The 27,021-nt window shown below is 38.9% G+C and overlaps 1 protein-coding gene across 4 annotated transcripts in view; it reads left to right on the forward strand.

Moving 5' to 3' along the window:
* SPATS2L (spermatogenesis associated serine rich 2 like) overlaps nt 1–27,021 on the forward strand; it is a 168,956-nt gene that overhangs the window by 118,329 nt on the left and 23,606 nt on the right. For 3 of the 4 annotated variants that reach the window (XM_081262269.1, XM_081262270.1, XM_081262268.1), the window contains exons 7-8: nt 8,042–8,248; nt 9,562–9,697. In XM_081262269.1, coding sequence (XP_081118395.1) covers nt 8,042–8,248; nt 9,562–9,697 — 343 coding nt within the window. The remainder of the gene's footprint in view (nt 1–8,041; nt 8,249–9,561; nt 9,698–27,021) is intronic. The other variant, XM_081262271.1, reaches the window with a different exon arrangement.

The raw sequence follows: 27,021 nt of genomic DNA on the forward strand, positions 1-27,021 counted from the left end.
CAGACTTATACCACAAAACAAGCTTAAGAATGTTTGACATTAAACCAGATTGAAATTTGGAATAAATTGCTAGAGGAAATGAAAATGGCAAATAAGTAGATTGAAAGATAAGTTTTTCTCTTCCATAATTTCTTAAAAAAACAATTGGCCATTTAATGCAAAACTAACAATTTGTTAACAACATATGTATAAGTAAAATATACAACCATCAGAAAACAGTTGTTAAGTGTGAGTAGAATTATATTACTATATGGGGTCCTACTTTATACATGAAGTAATACAATATTGACTGAAAGAACACCTCAATAAATTAATGATACAATTTGCAATCCTTAGAACAGCCTTTAAAATAAGGACTTTTTAAAGATTGTGATCAGTAGAACAGTCTTTAAAATAAGTATTTTTTTTACAATTATAACCATCAGAATAGCCTTTAAAATAAAGAGATTTTTTTTAAATTAAAAAAATTAGAATAAGATAAATTCAAAATGGTAGATACAATCCATAATACTGATGATCATATTAGATATAAATGAACTAAAATTCTAATTAAAAAACAGAGGTTGGGTAAAAAAAAAAGTAAGACCTAACTATATGTAATTATTCTAAGATATGCACTTCAAATGTAAAGACAGAGACAGGCACAAAATTATAGTAAAGATATACTCTCCAAAGACTGACCATAATAAAATAGGTCTGATTGTATTAACACCAAAGAAGGTTTTAATACAAAAAAATATTAGCAGGATAATTTTAAAATAATATAGGTCAATCCATCAAAGAAAGGTGACAATTCTAATTTAATACATATGTAATGACCAAGTTTCAAAATCTATGAAGCAGCAGTTAATAGATCTAAATAAACAATGCCAGAATAATTATAGATTTCAATACCATTTGATTTAGTCAGCTTTTTTGCTGCTGTGACTAAAAGGACCTGACCAGAGCAACTGTAAAGGAGGAAAGGTTAATTCATTATTACTCATAGTTTCAGAGGTCTGAGTTCATAGAAGGCCAGCTCCATTCATTGGGGCTCAAGGTGAGGCAGAACATCATAACAGAAGAGTATAGTGGGGGGAAGCAGCTCACATGATGATCAGAAATTGGAGACAGAAGTCTTCACTTGTAAGATAACAAACATATACCCCAAAGTCACCCCCAATTCCCACCTCTATCAGCCATACCCTAGCACTTCAGTTACCACTTAGTTAATCCCTATCCAGGGATTAATTCACTGATTGGGTTAAGACTCTCACAACCGAATCACTCTCCTCTGAACCTTCTTGCATTGTCTCACACGTGAGCTTTTGGGGAATACTTCACATCCAAACCATAACACCATTTTATTAGTAATTGATAGCAACAAGTAGATTAAAAACCAGAGTATAAAATATTTTAATAACACCATCAGCCAACTTAACATAATTGATATTTATAGAACACTACACCCAACAGCATCAAGAATATATAGCATTTTCGTTGAAATAGTCTTAATTTCTGGACTGTAAAATAAGTTGCAACAAATTAAAATATATTGAAATCTTTAGAATATGGTTCCTGAATACATTAGAATCAAATTGACAATCAATAGCAATAAGACACTTAGAAATTAATCAACCTTCTAACTAATTTCATTGGTCAAAGAAAAACTCACACTATATAATAGAAAATATTTTGAATTGAATTATAATGAAAATATAATAAACCAGTTTGTAATATCAGAAATGAAATTAACCCTGGCCCCTCATTCAAAGACTAGCTACAGGGTAATATGAATAATAATTCCAACAACTTAGATGAACTAGATAAATTCCTTTAAAAACATAAATTGCCAAAATTTTTAATAGGCCTATAGCTAGCAAAGAAATCCATAATTGGAGCCTCCAAGTATAGATAGCTTCGTTTATGATTTCTAACTAATATTTAAGGAATAAATATAGAATACTACCAACTCATTGTATGAGGCCAACATAACGCTTTTCAAAACCTGACAAAAGGATATTACAGAAGAATATCGTTCTTGAATAAAGAAACAAAATGTCCTCTACAAAATATTAGCAAATGAAGTAAGTAATATATAAGGAAGATAGCACACCACAATCAAGTGTGATTTATCCCTGAAATGCAACATTGCTTTTACATTCAAAAATCAATCTAAGTATTTACTAACAAAATAAAGAACAATGATGTGATCATTCCAATAGATTTTTTTTAAATATTCTTTAGCTATACATGGATACAATATCTTTGTTTTGTTTATTCATTTTTTTAATGTGGTGCTGAAGATAGAACCCAGTGCCTCACATGTGCAAGGCAAGCGCTCTGCCACTTAGCCACAACCCCAGCCCTCCAATAGATTTTTAAAAATCACTTGACACAATAAAAACTCCCAGCAAAATAGGAATATAAGAAAACTTCCCGAGTCTGATAAACATATAAAAATTCTATAGCAAATATTATATGTAATGATGAAATATTGAATTCAGTTTCCCTAAGATTAAGAACCATGCAGGGAGTTCAGTAGATTAGACAAAGGGGAATGAAGGGAAGGAAGGCAGGATAGGAATGGGAAAGACAGTAGAATGAATCAGACGTAGCTTTCCTATGTCCATATGTGAATACACGACCAGTGTGACTCCATGTCCTACACAACCACAAGAATGGGGAGTTATACTCCATGTATGTATAATTTGTCAAAGTACACTCTACTGTCAGTTACATCTAAAAAGAACAAATGAAGAAAGAACAATGCAAGTATATCTGTTGTATATTGAACTAGGATTCCTAGCCAGTCCAATAAAGATTGGAAAGGAAGAAATTAAGCTTCTTTACAGATGTCATTATTGTATATATAGAAAAAAATCTTAAGAAATCTATCAAACAAAATAAAAATAAAACTACCAGATCTGATAAGGAAATTCACTAGGTATCTAGATATAAACTTGGAATATATAAAAAATCAACCATGTTATTGCACTATAGTAACCAACATTTGGAAATTGAAAGTTTTAAAATTAATACCTAGAAATAAATTTGAGTATAGATACACAGGACTAAAAACTGTAAAATGAAGCAGAGTTGTTTTTTTTTTTTTAAGTGGTACTAGATATTAAACCCAGGGCTGCTTTATTACAGAGTTACATTCCCCAACCCTCTTTATTTTCTGAGACAGGATCTCAGTAAATTGCCAAGACTGGCCTTGAATTTATAACCCTTCTGCCTCAGCCTCCCAAATTGCTGGGATTATAGGAGAGCACCACCTTGCGCAGCTGTTGAGATAATTTTTTCTTCGTCTTTGGTACTGGGGATTGAACCCGGGGGCACTCGACCACTGAGCAACATCCCCTGCCCTATTTTGTATTTTATTTGGAGACAGGGTTTTGCTGAGTTGCTTAACTCCTTGCTGTTGCTGAGGCTGCCTTTGAACTCTCAATCCTCCTGCCTCAGCCTCCTGAGCCCCTGGGATTACAGGCATGCGCCACCACACCTATCCAAGATAATTAAAAAAAAAAAAAAAGCCAAATAAATGGTATCCTATATCATGTTTAAGGATCAAAGGATTCTATATTGCTAATATATCAGGTATCCTCAAATTGGTTTATAATAGATTCAAAACAAGTCATACCAAAATTTCATCAGATTTAAATTTACATTGAGACACAGAGGGACTTAAGATATGAAACAATCTCAGAAAAAAAGAGCAAAGTTGAGGCTGGGGTTGTGGCTCAGAGGTAGAGTGCTCACCTAGCATGTGAGAGGCACTGGGTTGGATCCTCAGCACCACATAAAAATAAAATAAAGATATTGTGTCCACCTATAACTAAAAAACCAAACATAAAAAAAAGCAAAGTTGGAGGACATGCATTGCCTAGTAGTAGACTAGTTATATGGATACAATTACTTAGCAAACCAGCATGGCAGTGGTGTGTAGCTAGATAACTTCGTCAGTGGAGCAGAGCCCAGAAAGAGACCCAGGTGCATAATCAATTGATTTTCAACAGAGATGCCAAGACAGTTCAGTGGGGAAAGATCACCTCAGATTTATGTGCTCCTTAATTTTTTATTTTAGTTTTTCACATTTTACATATTAGTTGTTAAGGGCAGAGAGACTATGTCTCATGTGTCTCCTGTGTATAAGCCTGAGATACCACATCCTGATACTCCACTGGATGTATCTGTTGAGTCCATTTGAATCAAAAATCAAAATGATTCTCAGTAAGTTATAATAATACCATCTGTATTTGGATTTGATAAGTATTTTTAATAAAAAGAAGGCTCAGATAATAGTTAAATTCAAAATCATATAAGCTTCTAGGAGCTGATTTTAGATACGTGGACAAGGATTAAATTAAAATTAATATACAATTTTATTGAATGCTGAACAGATTGGATGTTTCCAGAGATAAATTTTCTTTCAATGATGTGATTAACCACTTTGGTTCAAGTATTTGATGAATATTAAAGTCACAGCCTGAGACTCATATCAAACCAGGCTCCTTACAGTTGCAAGGGCCCTAGCTATGCAAAGTACTGAAGTAATGCTGATTCATTGATCTATTCATTCATTCGTGATTCAGTATATAACATGCATCTACTAGATACTAAGCATATTATGATAACAAGACATATATCACTACTTTCTCAGGTAGAAGTTACAGAATTTTTCAAGACTTGAATAAAATAAATATTCTCTTATTCTAGAATGTAAATTAGTGGAATGATCACACATTGTAGAGCACCTAAATCATGCTTCTTATGATTTATATTAGTACTATCCAATAGAGAGATAATGCAAGCTACATATATAACTTTATGTTTTCTAGTAACTACATTAGAAAAGTACAGCCAGGTACAGTGGTACATGCCTGTAATCTCAGCAATTTAGGAGGCTGAGGCAGGAGGATCACAAATTTGAGGCCAGCCTCAACCACTTGGCAAGACCCTTAGCAACTTAGAGAGACCCTATCTCAAAATAAAACAATAAAAGAACTTGGGATGTAGTTCAGTGGTAAATTGCCCCTGAGTTCAAAACTCAGGACACCCCCACAATTTATATATATATATATATATATATATATATATATATATATATACACACATATATATAAAATATATATGTATATATATATATATACACACACACACACACACACACACATATATATACACACACACACACACACACACACATATATATATATATATATATGTGTGTATATATATACATATATATACACACACACACACACACACACACACATATATATATATATATATATATATATATACACACACATATAAAGAAAGAGGTGACTTAAATTGAAATTTATTTTATCTAATTTGGTAATCTAAAATATTATCTCAGAATGCAATTGATATTTTTTTTTATTTTTTAATTTACTAAGCTATACACCCAGTCCCAATATTTTTTAAATGATTGAAAAACATTTTTTACTCTTTTTTTGGTACTAAGCCTTCAAATTTCAATACATATTTTATGTACAGGACATCTTAATTTGGACAAGGCACATTTCAAATATTCAGTAGCCACGTGCAGCTTGTGACTACCCAACTGGACAGGAAAGACTTAGGTCAATCAACTCATGGTCTGTCAAAGTTTATTCGTTGCCTCCAGAAAGATAAAGAACTGATGATGTTCCTGTTATTAAAGGGAACTTATTATATCCAGGAAAGAACTCCCATTTTTCTATCACTAGAAATATGAGGATTTGTGGTCAAGATGAATGTAATTCTGTTAGAAATGTATAATACTCGACCAGTATTCATCTGAAAGAATTCTGCAGTTTTACTATATTTTGAGACAGACTTAAACAGCCAGTATGCAAATATATCCAAGTAGTCCTTGAGAATTTATACCTTCCTAGTGTTCAGTGATCCTACCAATAATAATATAGTTTTTCAGGACCCTAAAAAAATATTGGTGCTCAAATTTCTCAATAAATATTTGCTGTATAAATGATGAAGTGAACCAAACCACATTATCAGTTCTCTGATACATAAACAAAATATTTTTAGCTCTAGGGTAATGAGCCATTGCTCATTTGCATGCTTGTCTTCTGTTTAAAATTCATTTGCCTCTTAACAGAATAATTTTTGTTCCTCTACCTGTACTCATTATTTCTATTACGTTATCATATATGTCCCCTTGTTTTCAAGAATATGACTAATTTACAACACTATGCACAAAGAGCTATGTTTTAGATTCTCAACTTATAATATCTCATCAAGACTGAATCTCAGCTATGATTTAGAAAGGAAATGAGTTGAAACCAGCTTGTACTTAGTCATTGTTTTAACACAGATGTTTATCAAGTGGATAATACTGCCCATGCCCACTCCAACAGAATCACCTGGGAAGCAGAATGCTGGGTCCCCTGTTGCATCAGGATCTCTGGAGGTGGTCTTTAGGAATTTGCATGTGTGATAAGTACCAAGGGAGAGTCATTACACACTGAGGTTTGACAACCACCGTGCTATGGTGAAGTTCCACTTCAGTGTAACAAAAGATAAAGTTGCATACTGCTGTTTAAATTGGTTTCATTACCGGAGGAAATACTGTTTTCAGTATTTTATTTAACTTTGTTCATTACCTTTTGTGAGCACTTTATTGTGTACTGTAATTTCCCTTTAAGTAAATTTTCATCGTTCAGCCCCTAAAGTATGTTGTGGTTCCTTCACATGTAGGCTATGAATGATGGAGTCAACTAGAGTCAAATTATATTTAGCATAAATGAGCTAATGTCTAAAATCAAATTGACAAGGATTGGGATCATATTCTTGTGCACTTTCCCCTGGTGCAGTCTGTAATGATTGTGACAGTGTCAGGAAAGGTGCTTCTTTTTTCTCATTTCTTTTCAATGAAATCATTTCAAGTGTACTTAAATTCAGTCACCATTCTCTAGAAAGCTATAAGCCAAACACAAGAACTGGGACTTCAGAAATTACTCTGACTCAGTGTCTGCCCTCCAGGAGATCACAGCCTCTGCAAGGCAGTGGTGAGACACAGATGTGAACTTTCTAAAAGGCATCATGGAAGTAGAGAGAAGTAGCCTGCAGCTGACTCTGTAAAGGAGACCAGGCTTCAGAGAGATGCTTATACCCCCTGAGCATGCACCACATTTGGTCAGAAAAGTGCAGACCTGCCTACAACACCCTTCAGGATGTGGGAAAGCTTAATGGAAGCATTCTTTCCACTAAACTCAGCTTTCTCCAAGAACCTGGCTTTCAAAAGCACACTGGCCTCCCTTTATTCACACCCAGAACTCTCCAGTAGTAAGATGTTAAGGGTGATACATTTCCTTTTTCGTGCCCTTAGATGCCATTTAATTTACTTCATCAATAACGACATAGGAACTTACCTTTAAAAGATGCCAAAAGCAACGTGCTGCTAATTTATTGCCACATCTATTAAAGCTCCAGAGAGAGACTAACTCCCTGGATTTTAAATATAGTTGAGATATTATGAGGATGTTTCCTGATTTAAGCTCTCCGTAAATTAGATGAAATGATTATAGTGCCTGTTGTCACTTCATTCTTGCCTTATCTCCAATCACTCTTCTGCCTTCATTAATTCAGAATAAAATATCACAAGACATAAACATAGCACCTTGGAGACAGGAGGGCTACATCTTTATAGCTTCAATATGAAATCATACTTTAAGATGCCTAAGCCTTTACTGGAATGGGGGAGCAGATCATGCTCTTCTCCTGTAATCCTCTTAATAACCAGCCTGGATAGTTAGAAGTGAGGAAACCAAGGCTCAGAGTATTAAGAGGCTTGTCCTGGGTCACTCTGCAAGTAATTACCAGAGCCAAAACACACGCCAAAGTCTTCTGAGTGGAAATACAAGGCTCTTTCTTTCTAGTGTAACCTCTAATCTCCTGGGGATTCTATTAAAACAGTCCCTTAACCATTGTGCCATGAAAAGCACTATTGACAACGTGTGAACAAAACCAAAAATCTTGGCATCCCCATCACTTTATCATCACTTCACAGTCATTATTTGGTGTTCTCTTACAGAAGGCAACAGACTACTGCAACAGAAACTGTCCTTAGATGGGAACCCCAAACCTATACATGGAACAACAGAGAGGTCAGATGGCCTACAGTGGTCAGCTGAGCAGCCTTGTAATCCAAGCAAGCCTAAAGCAAAAACATCTCCTGTTAAATCCAATGCCCCTGCAGCTCATCTTGAAATAAAGCCAGATGAGCTGGCAAAGAAAAGAGGTAAAGTGATTCCTTTTGCACAAATGGTTCAACGTATTTTACACACACAGAAAAGTGCCAGAATGATGGAACTTGCCAAAAGATGCTGCTTAGTGAAGAGAGATGCACATGAAATTGCATGTCTTTCTCTGATACACATAGATTGAAAGGCAGATGTTATGTTCCCAGGTTAAACAAAGGTCTGGAGTGTTCAAGTGGAATTACGTCCCCTTTCTCTGCCCCTCTGTGGTCACTTTCTTTGCAGACATGGATAAAAGTGCACCACAAATACCTCACTCCCTAATGAGTTACTATGCAAGTGTTTAAGCAAGAGCTCTTTTAGAAGGGGTTGATGTTTCTCAGATATACAAGTTCTAGAATTACACGGCACAAAGATGAGTCTAGAGTCTGGTATGTCTCCTTCAGAGATGACCCTGCCCACTGAAATTCATTTCTGTTATAACTTTCAGACTATGTAACACTGAAAGAGGGTTTTCTATTTGACATTCTGGATTTTTGTTATTTTTAAAGCTTTGATATACTTGACTCAGAGCTCCTATTAAGAACGAAAGGGGCCAAATCATTTCCTTTCTGATTCCCAGAAGATTAAATCATATTCTTCTCCTTCAGCCCCAGTTGTCTCTGATTTCCTGGGGTGCAGTTTGATATACTTGCTCACTTTTCTTGAGGGGGATTTTATTCTTCTGAGAAACATGCCCTTGTTGGGATAAGTACCATGTGCCTGTTTGCCATGCACTCTCTGTAGACCCTGGTGACAATTGCAGGAAACCAAGCATGATGGGCACCCAAAGAGCTGCGTTAAACACTACTGCTGTAATTACAGGCCTGGCTCAGGACGGACGGGGCTGCAGCCAACGTACCTGGCACCATGGCTCCATCCTCCCTCTAGCTCATTTGTACCTTTCCTGATCCCTGTGTCATTTTCCTCTTCTAAAAGCCCTGATGGCTTTTAACCACACACAGCAGTGTTTATAGAGAGAACCAGCCGCACAAATGGCCTTTAGATTCTAAGACACTGCAGCTTGCGTTAAAACACAATCAGAGCCTCTTTCTGAGGAGCAAAGAAGATAAGCACTCCCCAGATGGCCCAACCAGAGGCCTCACTGGTGAAAAACAGCAGCCTTAGGAGCTGGACAAATCACCCACTCTGCATTATACACATCCTCTTCACAGAACTTCTTTTATTCCATTAAGAGAGACAAAAGATGAATCTGTTTTCGGTGGGTTGGTTACTCTGTTTGATTGTTTATCTCACAAACAGAGGATGAAGTACTCAAGTTAACAATTATTTTTTTCCTTGACATCAATTTCAGGCCCAAATATTGAGAAATCAGTGAAGGATTTGCAGCGCTGCACCGTTTCTCTAACTAGATACCGTGTCATGATCAAGGAAGAAGTGGATAGTTCAGTGAAGAAGATCAAAGCTGCGTTTGCTGAATTGCACAACTGGTGAGTCATTCGACCTAGGAACTATAAATGTGTGGTGCTTGAACCTATAGTTTGTAAAAGCATCAGATGGAAAACATTGTTTATTTTATACATAAACATTACAGAACAACTCTAGCAGATTTTCTTAAAGCTCTGCAGTGAGCAGCATGTATCTTAGGAATAAAAAGGAAGAGAAAGTATTTGAACAAGAAAAAACCTGAGAGACATAATTCACTTTAAAGTTGGCCCAAAATTATATGAAGGATGTAGAATAAAACGTCAATAGAGAAAAGAACCAATAGTACTGACAAATGCCTGGAAGATGAATAACGTGAGTACGACCAAGAAAACAAAATATTTACAACTTTGTTATTATAAAATAAGAAAAGTTCCCTTAACAAAAAGAAACATTTTATGGAAGCCTAGTGATAGAATCCTATTCTTGAGTATCCTTAAGACTAGGTGAACTGATGTAGTTTTGTCTTGTCCTGCCTGCCCTGCCCTGCAACTGATTTGGATGGAAGATATTTCTTTGGGGCCTGTGTGCATGTCCACAAATAAAATGAAATATTTATTGGTATAGGTTGTTATTATTAGTAGAAAAATGTTGAAGTTCAGGACTCTGAACTTCAAGTGACAGAAACTCCAGTCACACTAAAGATAAAAGAGAATTGATTGGCTGATGCACATAAAAATTAAAGAAGATTCCTTTTGGCAAATTTGGTTTAAACCCAAATTATATTATCAGGACTCAGTTTCTCCCCACCCTTTTCTTCTTACCTTCTCTCCCTCATCTTTTCTCCTCTCCCTCTCTTCCTCCCCTATCTCCTTTCTCAATGTCTCCCATGATTTTTTACTTCATTCTTAAGCAGATCTCTCCATATGGCAGCAAAGGTAACATCCCTGTTTACTCCAGACTTACATAACTCTTAAGCCCTGGAATCTAAGAGGTGGATTTATTTCTAATAATTCTAGCAAAAAACAAACAAACAAACAAGGACTACTTCCCATTGGCTGGGTTGAGTCACCTGCCTGTTTCTATACCAATCACTGTGGCAAGAAGGATAGTCTTCCCACTAGGCAGGCCAGAGTCATAAGCTTACCACACAGACAGCAGTGGGGTGAGCCCCACACCTCAACCCCCTGGACTCTGAGTTGAAGAGCATGGTTTTCCAAAGGAAAACCAAGATGCCCACATCAAAAGAAAGAAGAATAAGGTAAGACAAAGAAAACTCATATCCACGATGCTCAGGCTCATCTAACATGTTGTCTATCTCTTTGGCCTCCCATAATCCTAGCATTTGATCACATATTCTGCATATTTTTCTTGTTCCAAGTCTTTGCTTTGATAGTGATGTGCTTTTTAACAGAAACTGTGGAGTTGTGTAAAACTAAGGATTAAGCTTCACACTAACTTAATCTAAAATTCATGAATTTTAAACCATCTGCTACATATAAGATCCTAAGGATGCAAAAGACACCAGGGACTTCAAAGAAAAGCTTCTCCTGCAGTCACCAGTGAGAACTTCACAGGTGCCCTAGGTGAGGAATCCTTTGCCTAACCCAGTCCTTATGTCAGGGCCTTACTGGAACTCTTCCCTCTTGTCAAAATTGTAGAATAACTAATGGTTCAAAGCAACTCCAAGAACATGTTTGAATACTTAGAGAAGGTAAAGATGCTATACTAATGAAGGCTTGCATTATTATGATTTTTAGTTACATGAGTTTTCCAATCTATCCTTAAGTAAGTTGCTTTACTACTTATATGTATACCCATCTTCGAGCCTCTTCTGCATAGCCAGGATCAGCAGACTTTATCTGGAAAGGGCCAACTAGTAAACATCTCAAGCATTACCAGCTTATGGCCTCTATGTGACTACTCAGCCTGCTGCTGTGGCTGAAGCAACTAGAGCCAACTCAGAGAGGCAATGGGCCAGATGGGCTCATGGGGGTTGCAGTTTGCCAACCCCTATTGGGGGACTGCTTGGATAAGAGTGCTCTGTCCTGTCGGTTTGTGCGGCATTTTAGGATAAGCCCTTCCTCTGAGAACTTCTGCGTGATACCTTCCATCTTGAGTAACTCACACACTAGTTGACCGAGTGTAGCAATGACCTCAAATTACCTCTCTCTTCTCCAGATGTTCTGAGTACTTTTTATTTTATTCCATTCTCCTTCTTAGTAAAATGAATAGCACATGGATCACGAGACATCTTGAGATTTACAACAGATTTTTTTTTTACTCAGTACTGGGAATTGAACTCAAGGGTATTCTACCACTGAGCTACATCCTCAGCCCTTTTGGGAAAAAAAAAATGTTTTACTTTGAGATAGGGTCTCACTAAGTTGCTGATGTTGGCTTTGAACTTGCAATCCTCCTGCCTCTGTTTCCTAAGTAGCTGGATTACAGGACTTTACGACTACATCTGGTTTCCCATTGTATTTTAAACCAATGGGGAAAGATCACTTCTAAATGAGCTCTTCCAGGCAGTACTGCTGTTGAAAAGTCACCTACATAATAAAAGGGGACTCTTTCTCCAAACTGAAGAAGACATTTACAGCAAATATTCTCTGTACGAAAAGGAGTAAACACCAAGCACTTGTTTTCTGCTATAACCTTCAATAAAAATGATCCTACAATAATTGCATACGTGTTAACTTAAAAATAAAACCACAGTACTTTTTTAAATCAACCATTTGCATGCATTTCTGCCAAGTGGAAAACTTTGCCTCTGCTCCAAATAAGCCTACAGCCCAGCCTACGTGGTGACGTGTTTGAACAAAGCCTCCCTCTCGTTTTCTAAGGGGGAAGACAGGATGAATTTTAGAATCTGGAGTGCTCTTGAAAATCATGTGGCAGAATTGAAGGCAGCTTAGAAATTATTACAAAGAAGTTTTCCTATTGCTGGTGAAATCACAAACCCTAGAGAATCATAGATATAGCACTACCCATTTAGGTACAGTTGTAACCTCAGGATGACATCAGAAGGTATAGCTAGATTTAGAAGATATAAGACAGGGCTTCCAAAAAGAGTGCTACTAGAACAGATTTGAACTCGTGGTCCACAGTGTCACAGGTGTATGTATTCCATTGTCTTCTTTCTTTGGGCCACCAGGTTCTCTGACCCCCAAATACTCACTGGGTGTAGTATGTGGTTTAGAAATAAATAGAAACACTAAGGTAAAAAATTAAAAATCTTCACTCTGCTTCCAAAGTGTCAGCTTGAGGACATGAATCCTGCTCAACTAAATTACACACAACTAAATTGCACATCTTCAATACTAAGTGAACACCCATCAGGGTAAAATGAGCTGAGTTCCCATCAGTCCCAATCGGGCTGTGAAGAACACTTGTTCAATACAGTTATTGAAGAAAACCTTTAAGCAGCTAAAATATAAAAATCCAAGTTGGCATTTAACCAGGACTCAGCTACCTGGTGCTAAATGACCATAACTTAGAACGCTCTCATTTGCAAGGGTAACAAGGATGACACAATGCTCTCACAATACCTCTGAACAGAAAATTAATTTGGCAACAGGAACACGAAAAGTCACATCAGGAACTAACATGAAACAGCTGGTTTCTCTTCTGTACTATTGGCTTCCTACCACAACTGGAAAATATTTATCCTTTGGAATCGTAGCTGCCAGATTTCATTGCTTTGTGTGCAAACTAGTTTAGCGTCTCACCACAAAGCTGTGTGTGTTTGTGTCCAAGTTGATTGTGAAGGCTTAAAATGAGCAATAAAACATTAAATTAAAACAAAAACATCAAGGAAGGAAAATAATACTTGATATTTCTGCCATATGTTGGGGGAGAAAGTATTCCAAAACAGAGCTAGCTGTAAAAATTCTGTTAGGTGCTATTGTCAATTTAACGTCTAAGTAAGAGCACTTTTAAAGAAAATGGAAGCCCATCCAGGGCCAAGAGCGGGAAATGTGTGCTGCAGGGGAGAGGAAGGAGTAAAAGGGTCTCAGAGACTGAGTGAGGGAGAGGGCTACCTTGTAAGCTGCTTTGCTTTCAAATAGGAAAGAGAAATCAGTCAAAGCACAGTGTTCTGTAGAAAGGGGCCAAGAATGTGCCTATACTTTGTGTTTATTTTTTTCCTGAAGCAATGCCAGGTTTAGCCCAGGCAGAATTTAGAAATAGGTCAGGAGTTTCAGCTCCCCCAACCCTCTGTTCTTGCATTTCCCCTTTCTCTGCCTCTGTCCCTTAGTCCTTTCCTCCTTCACAGCAGAAGGGGTGAGCTTCCTATAGCCCGCTACAGGCCAGAGCTCCTCACCGAGACACCTCACTGAAGACTGGAATTTGTGTACTGCTGTTCCCATATACCTTTTCTTTCCTTCTGTCTAACCATTGAAACTTGTTTGCCTTATGTAACTGGTGACCTCATCTTTATGATGATATCTTCTCCCTCTAAAAGTGACATATTTGCATATTAACAAATGCTCTGAGGAGACTCCCCAGCCAAAAGAACACCAGAATTTCAGGATAAAGAAATAGTCATTCTGAGATGTTTATTTTGTCCAACACCCCTCAAATCCCACTCATTTGTTACTAAAGCCCTGTTGGTAGCCAAGCACACATTTTGGGGGAGGTAAACAAGTTGACCCCATACACTGACAGATATCAGCTCTGTGACATTTTAAATATGTTCTTTTTTCAAGAATGTGAAAACCCTCCCAAATAGGAAATTCTAGTGAGAATGTTGTATTTCAGAATAACATAGGTGAGAGTCAGTCAGTCACATATTCCCAGATCACTGGACCTTGGATACCCAAATAGTATAAAATTATTGGAACATATGTGCTTGGAGCCATATTAGTTTGAATTCAAATAAGACAATTTTTCCTCACTTTTGAAGGTTTATCATGCAACATGATTCTTGTTGTTTGTCCCTCCCCTTGCAACACACACACACACACACACACACACACACACACACACACACATTCTCTTGCTAAACTTTTAGCTACTTTTGTGTGATACTGGGATTTCTGCGTAATGCTAATAGCCTGGTTTTTCTGTGCCCTTTGGGGTTTGTCTTTGTGATTAACTTAACATTGACTGAAAGATGATACCTGTAAATTAATATTCAGCTTTCCATACCAAAGTATATGTGTGTACACTATTATTAAAAAAAAAAAAAACTCTTAAAGTGATTGTCCTTTGCCAAGTTGCCACCCCCACCCCAACCCCACTCCAGATATACTGATTTCAGTGGTCTCAGGAATAGGTATTTTTTAAAAAATTACCAAGGTGCTTCTCTTGTTCATCTATAGTTGAAAATACTGGTTGAGGGGCCCACAAAGAGAATCATGTCTGGGGTCAGAATAATAGTTCACAATTGGGTGAATTTGCCCCTTGGAAGACAGTTGATCTGGCCACATTCGTGTCACAACTGCAAGGAAGGAGTGCTACCAGCTTCTAGTAGGCAGGGATGCTGCTCACCAGCCTGGAATGCACAAGACAGCCCCTTCCCACCCCCTCTTCCTCCCCATGAGCCCACAACAAAGAACTAGCTGGCCCCTGTGTCAGCAGTACTGAGACTCCTGGGCAAGAATGCACCAGTCCTGCTGCCTATTCTGCCACAGCTCCTTGAGGGAAGGACAGACTCCTCCCTTTGCAACACCCCTGAGCATTTGTCTGTCCCCTAGCCGCCCTCTGAAGCCACGACTGGAGAGATAAGAGAGGGAATTTCCTTGCCAATCACATACCTCAAAGAACGTAGTGTAATGCCTTCTCTTTTCAATCAGTGTACTAGGAAATGTTTTTTCCATACTGCCTGAAACATAAACCTTCTAGCTACATGTTTTAAAGGTCAAATTACATTTTTTGCCTCCTTGAGATCAGAAAAACAATTATATTGTAGTGTAGAAAATTGAGGGCTTTGCTGTTTTTGTCTGCTTTTCATTATAGAATTCAACTCAGTCCTTAGAAGAAAATGGAAAAATTAAGAACTGAAGTTTGTAGCTAATGACAGACAGTCACTTTCATTAGCCATTCTGTCTGTACCTGAGTCTTTTTTCCTCATTTTGCAATAAAACCAAATATCACAGTGGGGACCAGGATTAGGATGAAGATCTGAGGCATGTAAAGATAAATACTGTGGGGGGAATTGTTCCGTTAAGGTCTGTTTGGAGTTATTCTTCTGTGGCTTTAGCCAGTCATCAGTATTACTTGGTGTTCCTGGGCACACATGGCATACGTCCAGGTACTCTAATGCCTCTGGTGTACTCAGGTGTGCCAGCCCTGGCGCCGTTTACACTGAATGAAACAGAAGGTCTTTTTGCATGGCTTATGGCACAGGGGTATTTGAACAAATACTTTTTGACCATTTAATTACCCTCTCACTTAGGTGCATCATTGGAATTATGGACTATATACACTTTAATAGGAAAGATAGATTAGGTGAACAGGACACTAGAATCACACCTGTGTCACAAAACAGATGCTATGACAACATGTGGACTTGGCTTATGAGTTCAGTCATGAACGATGTTGAGGTAAACATGAAGAATTGAGGAGAAACTCCATTGTGAAGCCCAAACAGTGAGCATTTCTAGTGCACACAGTGGAATGGAGGGTATGCAGGGTGGCATGGTTGTGCCATCCCGAATCAATGCTTTTCTCTGTGCCACTCAACAAGGTGTGCTTATGATGGGATTGCCAGTAGGAGAACTCATGTTAGGACCCCCTTTAGCCACATGACATTTGTTATATGATGATTTTAAGTGCTTTCAGTTCCCTATTTAATTATCAGGAACAATTACTAGATTTTACTAGCTCCTGAGACAATGCATGTAATGAAGACAAAAATCCAGAGTTTAAGCTATGTGTTTTTTGGTTTCTGGTTTTTTAATAAATTCAAGAGTTTGGAATGTGTTTTTAATTTTTTTACAAGAAATTTAATAAGAAGTCTCTATGTTCTTCTGCTGTAGAAATGAATACAATCTTCCCATTGATCAAAACCTGCACAAACACAACTTTCTGACATATCTCCCTTTCTTTCTTATCAAATGGTTCTTCTAGGTGCCTGCATGCTTGTGACTTGTACAAAGCACTATACAAAGAAAATTAAACAAACTTGTACCTTCCCTCCACACCCAATATTCCATATTATGTGAGGATTTAAAAGAACACACCATGTGGGGAAGAGCACGTACTTGCCAAGGATACCCAGAGACAATAATAGAAGAGGCTAATAAATATATTTATGCCTCAAGAGAGCCATATGGGTGGGTTTTGTTGCTGTCTAGCTGACAAATTTCCCAAAATGACTCCTTTTCCTCACTCTGCACCAGGCCAATAAAAAGAAACAAGCTCCCGGAACCATTCTGAAATTGTGAAAAGGGCAAATACCATATAACGGAAAAACTCAAGGTTCCTGTGACTTTGTGACTAAGGCCAGTCCCTGTGGTACTGTGTATTTCAAATCTTGCCTCATTTGTGAATATGTGTCATTCTAAATAGGTATAGCTCACTCTTTGGAGGCAAAAGTGTCTCTTTTCCTATTTCCTTTTCTCCCTGAGGTTTTTCTCTGCATTAGATGTTTCCCCAGGGCCACTACGAGGACTGAATGAATCAGATGGCATGAAGGAAGAACAGGTTGATAAATACAAAAAATACCAAACTGGCCTTTTCAGTTTAGGTTCAGTCCCAGGAAACCAGTATAAATAGCACCTCATATTAATAGCCTTCCTGAGCCGCGTGGTTGAATTACCTCCATACGTTATGTCAGCTGCACACTTGGCATGGGAAGTCCATTCTGTTTCACTGCAGCCTCCTTTGCAGAATAATAGACCCACAATAAGAGGTTGATCCTGGTTTCAGCTTGAAATCTGAAAAGATTTCTGAATCTTTTCAGCAAATGAAGGCTACCAATCAACCAGACTTGTAACATGTTTCTGAAAGGAAATTGTTGGCTTTCATCATAGAGTGAAAATATAAGAAGGAATTAAGCATATTGTTCTATTGGTACATTCCCATAGGGTACTGGTATGATCTTTCTTTAAATTTATAATATAATCTGTTTTTCTGGGAAAAATATAATGAACTACATTGTTCTTACATGTTAGCATAAATATCAAATACATTATAGCATTTAAAAGGGGGCTATTCTAGGCTACAATTTCAAAATGTGTCTTAGAGCTTATTTCTACTTCTTAGACTGGTACAGAGTGACCCTTAGAAACCCTTGTGGACATTTGTCAGCTAAGACAGCAAAAAAATTGTACAATAAGACTGCAAGGAAGTCGACATAACAGAATTCCTTATATAACTCTTTCAATGACTATAAACTCTTGCTTCTCACTAGGCCATATTCTAATAAAATTCCCATTTTCCAAGGTTTATTAGCCTCTAGTTAGGAGGCATGTGGTGTAAAGCAAGACCGATTAGAGTTTAAATCTCATCTGCACATATTCTAGCCCTGAAGCTGGTTAAGTTTCTTAACATGTACTCAGCTAAAAACAGGGGTACTGCTATTACATTCAAGGGGTTTTATAAAAATTCATATACAAGGTAATGCACTCATAAGATCACTCTAGAAAATCACTATCCTGGCTCATGATAGATGTTCAGTTAAGATTGGTTCTCTTCCCTTCCAAGTGGCATTTAGGAAGTTTCTCTACACCCAGACCCTGGGAAGAACTTATCCTTCTCCAGCTTTCTGTTAGCATGCAGTGGATCCCAGGTATGAGACATGGATATTTCATCACTCTTACTGTTCCTTGCTTGAGGAAGCAAGAACTAAGGCAAAGGGACCCCTGATTCAGAATGGCCATGGATGCCAGCTTTCCTTCCCCTTTCATCTCTTATCATCTCTCTCCCTACCTCTCTCTTCCTGTTTCCTCATTTGTCCCTTCAGTAGGCAGATGAGTGTGTGCCAAAACTCTAATACTTAAACTTCTGTGTGCACAGGCAGCATCAGGGTCCCCTTCCCACAGATTCTGATTTCATTTGTATGGGTCGGGGCCCCGGAGTGTGCATTAATGAGTTTAGTGAATACAAATGTAAGTGGTCTGAGCACCACACTTGAAGAAGCACTGCCAAAAATACTAATGGATTAAGGCAATCTCTTTCCTTAAAAAGCCCAAGGTCTGGGGCTGGGGTTATGGCTCAGTGAGAGAGCACTTGCCTAGGACAGGTAAGGCCCTGTTGTTCGATCCTCAGAAACCACATACAAACAAACAACAATAAACCAATATACAAACAAAATAAAGGTTAACTTCTTTTAAAAAAAAACTACAAGGTTTTGGGGGCTGGAGTTGTGGCTCAATGGTAGAGAGCTTGCCTGGCATGTGTGAGTCCCTGGGTCCAATCCTCAGCACCACATATAAATAAATAAATTAAATTAAAGATCCATTGACAACTAAAAAAAAAAAAAAAAAGCTGAAGGTCTACTGGCTGCATACAGAAAAAAAAAAAAAAAGCCACAAAAGTCAGGGTGGCAAATACTGACTAGTTAGGAAAGGGTCTTGAAAGCCACTACTTAGAGCAGGGCAGCAAGTGAGACCAGAGGAGCCAGGTGGGTATGTTCTCTCCCCTCCTTTCTTCACCTGGGAGCCAAGGAACTCAGGAGGCTTCCAGGAAGCCAAACGACATAGAGACTGGGCCTGGCTGCCTTGGTTTAGATGTAGACCAGCATTTCTGATTGTTCTTCTACCTCCACATCTCTTACAGTTTCTGTTCCCAAGTTATTTATGTTCAGTAACTATGATGGCATTGGCATAGATAACCCCCTCCCAATTTTTTTTTCTCAAAATGTTTTTGGGTGGAAATATAACGGAGTGTTTAGAATGGTTGGTTCTATTTTGTGTAGGAGACAAAGAAGGATTTTGCCTCATTTCATTTTGAAATTTGTTTTCTTTTATCCTGTTTTCTATATTTTCCAGTTTTTAAAATAAGCTTGCAAAAAAAAATGAAATTAACAAAATGTGAAGAAGAATGTCAGCTCAGCTCTTTAAATGGTACCCTTGTGTTATAAGACAATTAATCCATGGATAGAGTCTTTTGTTTTCTTTTCCTATGGGGGCTTAAGTCCTATTATTTTCCTAGAAACTGAACTCCAGTTAAGGTGCTTTTCCTGACTATTGATCCCTGTTGAAAGAGACCAACTAGGAAGTAGCTAGCAAAGGTAAATTGTATTATTAAGCAAAGTTATATGTAAAATTCTAAATGGAGGGATACAACGAATATACATTTTGCAGTTGGATATTTGATATCATAGGATTTGTAGACATATAGGATTTTTGCAACTCTTAGTCATTTAAAAAAGTTGCAAGAAGAAAAAGGAATCACTTTGGGTTTTCTTTAATTAACTTTTCTTTTTAAGGAAACCCAGACTTTTATAAAAGTTGAAAGTCTTCAATGTTAAATCTGTATGTGTCTCATTTCAGAAATACTCCTCAGACAGTACAATGCAATATTCGTTAACTGTGATTTCAAATCATTGTTTGATTCCAACATAAAATATGCAAACTAAGATATTCACACAATGTATTACATCTGATAAATAGAAATAAAATTGGTTCATTCTGATTGGTAAGTGGAGTACAGCTGTTCATTGGCAGAGGGATATTCACTTTGCTTTGTATTATTGAGTATGCTTCATAGTGTACTATTCCCAGGGGTACCATTTCCAGTCCAACTTCATCATAATCGATTAGTAGGCATTCTATAGACATGTATGTTGATGTTGTGTATTTACCAAGTAATGCTGGAATTCAAGAAATCTTTGGAAAGATCAATGTGTTGCATTGTTGCATTCAGAAAAAGAGAATCCCATTATATCTTACCAGTTATGAAAAGAATTCAGGTTGTTATATGATCTAAATGCAAAAATGTACATAGGAGAAGGTAAAATTCCAGGAATTCCAGCAGTGTAACAAAAAGTAAATAAATGTAGCCAACTGCTTGATAATGAGGGTTAAATCAAGGACAGCAGAAGTGGAGAGAAAGGTAGAAGAGGTATTTCTCTACTGGAATAGACTTCAGTGGACAGAATCACATGGAAGTGAAGGATAAGGAGTGGTGACATCAGTAATCTATATACAGAGAATAGGAGAGAGACGGGATGGACAGAGTTCAATGAAGAAAGAAAGAACCAGGAATTGGTAGTATACAAGAACATGAACGCCATTTGTAGTTAGAACGCAGTTCTCCTGACCCTAGGAATACACATCTTGCTGCACTGTGGCTCTCAAGCCAAGGAAGAGATTTCGTTGACAGCTATAATGGTTGAGAAATGGGTGAGTTGAAACCTGTCTAACTTTTCCCTCCTTCAAGAATTACTGAGTACTCAGGAAGTTGGACTGGAAATGGTACCCCTGGGAGCAGTACACTATGCCTTAAATGTATAGAGGAAGCTTTCCTGCATTCCACCTGATGGACAAGATCCCCTCACCCAGGAGAAAGGACAGATCCTTAAACTTCTCAATACAGTTACTTCTTCCTTCAGCACTAGATAGTGAAGGGCAAATGGAGGTCTCCAGTTCAAGGCTCCTCTAGCAGCCACTGGGCATTGCAGGGCCATCTGAAGCCTGAGTGGCATCACAATTCTTACTCCTGTGCAGTAATAAGGAGCAGAGCCCAGGGTGGGAGAAATGCTCTAACATTACTCTTTCTTCTTCAGTGAAAGAAATGGAAAGTCTTTATACCAGGAAGCCTGGCTATAGGACTTGTTCCTCATTTGCATGCCTCCTGCTATTTGGTAGAGGCCAAGGAGGGTAAAACATTCCAATAGCATTAGTTAGAATCCTTTCTTCCAAGTCTTCTCTTTCTTTATAATGAGGCAGGGGATGCAGGTTCTTGTACAGCTTGCCCACTTTGCCAGGCCCTGCGCCAGCCTCTGACTCCCTCCTGATCCTCCCGGCCTGCCTTGTTTGCTTGGCAGGGGATGAGTTAATGAAGCACTAGCTGAAGCACTTTTTGCCTACAAAAGGTCCTGAAGCAAAATTGTCTGGAATCAGATGGTCAGGGGCAATTTGTCTCTCTCCAGTCTCCCTGAGGCAAATGCTTCAGAGGTGGGATGTGGCCGAGTTTTAACTCTTCGCCATCCAACTCTGTTGTTGCAGACTGATTTCTTTAAACTCCCTTTGAAATTCTGCTTTCATTCCTCAGCATCCACCAGCAGTTCTTATCAATCATGGCTGCCTCCCAATCATTGATAGCATCTTTATTTTTGAAGAACACTAGGCCAGACGCAGTTCATCCAAGCTCCCCAAAGAAGCATTCATGTCACTCAGTGTCTTGGGCTCCAGATTTAAAGATGAGCCTTTCACAGAGCAGAAAATCATAAATCTATTCCTCCTAAAGATGCTTTCTGATTATTTTTATTACTATTATTATTAGTTCCCCACAGAAAGGAATCAAGACAGTGGAAACATTTTTAGGAAATGATACTTTATCTCCGTGATTAACTATATAATAAACCATAAAATCTTTGCCATGGTAATCTCCTCCTTACACCTTATTGCTTTGATAATAAAAGCTTTTTATGACAACAAAATAAAATTTTATTATCCAAGCAGTTTAGATAAAAGAAGATGTGGTTTAGGAAGGATAAAGGGCAGGTCTGAAACATGTGAGGTCAGCATGGGTTTTATGTGGTCTCTGTTTATATAGAACATGTTTGATATATCCTAAGTCCAAGCCAATTAAAGAGTTCTGTATTTCTGTCAAGTAGGCAGGATCCCTGTGGAAAAGCAAAACCATTCAGTACTTAGAATTTAAGATGAGTGGGGAAAGCACACATTTCAACAATGAAACCAACCCAATTTGCAAACACAATCATCAACTACCTGTTTTGATTCTGAGCCAAACGTTGTTTGGTGAATATCATTCCACTTGTACTCACAAGCTTATGTCTTAATGATTAGATTCTTTCCAGGACCAAAATCATGGACTTTTACATAAACATGATTTATTTGCAAGCACCACAATGTGCCAGTTAAGAATTTTCATCATTGTTGTGCTGTAGAAAGAAAATGTTGTCTTTTCTTACATTCATCACTATCAAGCAATTTTTGTCGAGCAACCCCTGAGAATCTAAGATCATAAAGTTGAACAGAAGTTTTTTAAAACTTAAAGCCGGGCGCCATGTGTCCCATGCCTGCAATCCCAGAGGCTCAGGAGGCTGAGGCAGGAGGATCAGTAGTTCAAAGCCAGCCTCAGCAAAAGCGAGGCACTAAGCAACTCAGTGAGACTCTGTCTCTAAATAAAATACAAAAAAATGGGGCTGGGGATGTGGCTCAGTGGTCAAGTGCCCCTGAGTTCAATCCCAAGTATCAAAAAAATTTAAAAATAATAATAATAATAATAATAATAATAATAATAAAAACCTCAGTCAGAGCTTTCTGAGGAAGTGATGAACAAGCCAAGACTGGAAGGAAGACTTAATCAGATAAAGAGAAGAGCTTGAGAAGGAAACTGTCTTCAAGGCCAAGGGAAGGGCATGTGCCAGGGCCTTGTAAAGGAGACAGCAGGGCTCCTACCTCCTGGGGCGCCACGATGCTTCAAAGAGACCATTCCAGTAAGGCGCTGGCACTCTGCTGATGTGCCTGGCCTGCAGTCAGCACTCAGAAACTGCTAGTTCTGATCAGCTCCCATCTGGACAACTGGGCTGATGTCTGTCTGACAGGAGTACCTCGAAAGCAAATGTGTGACCTTTTTGCATCCCCAGTAGGAACATGGCCATGACACTGTGATTCTTCTGTGACTCATCAACCCTGAATGCCATTCCTCTCGGGTGGCCTCCCTCCACATCTGATATCTGTACACCAGGGTTCTGCCAAACATGCTCAGCCTTCCCCAGCCTGCAGAGTTGTTTTCATCAAGCATCACTTCAGTGGGTGTCTCTGTCCTGGTTCCTCTAAGGAGATTCAGCAGCACTGATGAATCACTCATGGAGCTGGATGTCACACCCAGTATTTGTGGGACTATGGAAGGCTTTAGACAGGAGCTTTCTTTTAGTCTGGAGCCAGCTCCTCACTGTCTGACAGGCAAAAGAAAGACTGGCGTATACTACTGAGTCTGCCACACCCATTTGCCAACGTATTCTTCCCTCCCCGTGCCTTCTGCCTCGGAAAAGCAAACCCAAGGAACCCTGAGGTCCTAAGGGACGAGAATCTCAGCAAAGAGTCAGGTCTTTCTGCCTCTGGCTGGCCCCTGATCTTGGTTTGCTGTAGTCCATTAGTTGAGAGCAGAGTCCTGATTCTGCAGAGAATCTTGGTTGACTTTTAAGTGCATGAGTTTTGAAAGCAGTCATACATAGATAACAGTGCTTGAGTTACTTTGATGCCTAAGGACTATCTTCCTTTGTTGAAATACCCAGAGGAATGGAAGCATGGTTTGATGCCAGCTTCACAGGCTTTTCCATATCCCCAGGTGTGTGCATTAAACAGATTAACAATTTATTGTGTAAACCTTCATCCCTCCTGCTGCTAGCACAGAAGGTCTGAAGTAACCATTGTGTGAATATCTGGCTCTGTTTAATACGTGTTAGACGTGGGGATGAGTACTATCCCTCAAATGTCCATCTTGTAAACTCTCTGGGCACAAAATTATGTTAACAAATTTAATCAACAAAAACTTTCCCATGACCTTGTAGCTGGTAAAGAAATTATCAAAGGTCCCTTCCCACACCATTCTCCCCACCCAACACACAGCCGGTAGAATTCCCAGCCTCCAAGGTCTGTGCTTGGTTTGGGGCAAGGTTAGTGAGGGCTGATGACTGTGTGGGGACATCTGGGCACTCCCACTGCAGTCTGCTCCTCTCCCAGCCACTGGGCATCTGAGGACAGGCCAATCTTATGTCACATGCTTGTATTTCCCCTGGTTGTGTGCATGCCTCTCTCCAAACCTGAGGCTTCTATTTAGAAGCCTTCTAGTTCTAAATAATTTTTCCTGCCAGCATCATTTTCTTCCCTTTCTGTTTTTCACTATTTCACCTGAGTCCTGCAGGTCCTCTCACATTCTTCTCAGCTGTTACAAAAATAATGGAGGCTCCACAAGAGTAAAAGGAATCTTTTTCCCCTTCCTTCTTTCCTTCCTCCCTCCCTCCCTCCCTTCCTGTACTTCCAGCCCCCACACCCTTGGCTGGCATGGACAGTCACTCAGCACATATCGTTCAAATGACTGAATGTTTTGTTGCTCTTTCCACTTCTACAGTTGAGGCTCTGAGCCCAGGCCTGGAGGAGCTGCCATTCACTGCACACATCAGTTCTTTTTATTTGGATTTCCTCTCTCTGGCATATTCCTGTATAGCCATCCGAAACCTTGTGAAACTCTGCCTCACTCCACTGGTGAAGAGAATGGAGCCCAAGTTACCTGCAAGTCTCGAGTGACTCTTAGTGCCATCATTTTGTAACCCATAAGTCAGCTCAGGTTGCCCAGCCTTTAAATCCACTGAGTTTTCCTGGCCTCCTGTTCCAAGTCCTGGGGAAGTACAAAGCCAGCTCTAAGGGCTGGGGGTGGGTTTCACATTATCACACTCACTAGGTCTTTAGGCTGTGCCTCTTCCTTTCTGTTCCATGTATTGATCCAGATGTGAAACCCAGCCACTTCCTCATGTGTGTACCCCTTCACACATCCAAGCTATCCACAGAACGCATAGTGAGGATATGGGCATCCTGAGCAAGGTCCACAGCAGTCCCCCTCATGATGGCATAGGAAACATTCAGGCTCCTGGAGAGGTTCTTTTGCCCTGCCCAGCCTTCTCACTGAATCAATCAATCTCTCTCCCTCCCCCTCCCTCCCTCCCTCTCTCTCTCTCTCTCTCTCTCTCTCTCTCTCTCTCTCTCTCTCATGTTCTCAGGCAGAGTACCTTAACCATATATTTGTAGTAAGGACCCTGAGTCCAAAATATCTATGCTTGCTTCTTCTTTCCTGAACAGCTTCTCCATTAGCCTCTGTTTTCCTTTTTTTTTAAAATTTATTTTTTTTTATTTTTTTTTATTGGTTGTTCACAACATTACAAAGCTCTTGACATATCATACTTCATACATTAGATTAAAGTGGGTTATGAACCCCCAATTTTACCCCAAATGCAGATTGCAGAATCACGTCGGTTACACATCCACAATTTTACATAATGCCCTATTAGTAATTGTTGTATTCTGCTACCTTTCCTATCCCCTACTATCCCCCCTCCCCTCCCCTCCCTTCTTCTCTCCCTACCCCATCTACTGTAATTCATTTCTCTCCTTGTTTATTTTCCCATTCCCCTCACAACCTCTTATATGTAATTTTGTATAGCAATGAGGGTCTCCCTTCATTTCCATGCAATTTTCCTCTTCTCTCCCTTTCCCTCCCATCTCATGTCACTGATTAATGTTACTCTTTTCTTCCTACTCTTCCTCCCTGCTCTGTTCATATTTGCTCTCATTATATCAAAGAAGACATTTGGTATTTGTTTTTTAGGGATTGGCTAGCTTCACTAAGCATAATCTGCTCTAGTGCCGTCCATTTCCCTGCAAATTCTATGATTTTGTCATTTTTTATTGCTGCATAGTACTCCATTGTGTATAGATGCCACATTTTTTTTTATCCATTCATCTATTGAGGGGCATCTGGGTTGGTTCCACAGTCTAGCAATTGTGAATTGTGCTGCTATGAACATCGATGTGGCAGTATCCCTGTAGCATGCTCTTTTAAGGTCTTCAGGGAATAGTCCGAGAAGGGCAATAGCAGGGTCAAATGGTGGTTCCATTCCCAGCATTCCCAGGAATCTCCAAACTGCTTTCCAAATTGGCCGCACCAATTTGCAGTCCCACCAGCAATGTACAAGTGTACCCTTTTCTCCACATCCTCGCCAGCACTTGTTGTTGTTTGACTTCATAGTGGCTGCCAATCTTACTGGAGTGAAATGGTATCTTAGGGTGGTTTTGATTTGCATTTCTCTGACTGCTAGAGATGGTGAGCATTTTTTCATATACTTGTTGATTGATTGTATGTCCTCCTCTGAGAAGTGTCTGTTCAGGTCCTTGGCCCATTTGTTGATTGGGTTATTTGTTATCTTATTGTCTAATTTTTTGAGTTCTTTGTATACTCTGGATATTAGGGCTCTATCTGAAGTGTGAGGAGTAAAAATTTGTTCCCAGGATGTAGACTCCCTATTTACCTCTCTTATTGTTTCTCTTGCTGAGAAAAAAATTTTAAGTTTAATTAAGTCCCATTTGTTGATTCTTGTTGTTAACTCTTGTGCTATGGGTGTCCTATTAAGGAATTTGGAGCCCGACCCCACAATATGTAGATCGGAGCCAACTTTTTCTTCTATCAGACGCAGAGTAACTGGTTTGATATCAAGCTCCTTGATCCATTTTGAGTTAACTTTAGTGCATGGCGA

This window comes from Spermophilus citellus, assembly GCF_964194105.1.
Source record: "Spermophilus citellus genome assembly, chromosome: 11".
Classification (NCBI taxonomy): Eukaryota; Metazoa; Chordata; class Mammalia; order Rodentia; family Sciuridae; genus Spermophilus; species Spermophilus citellus.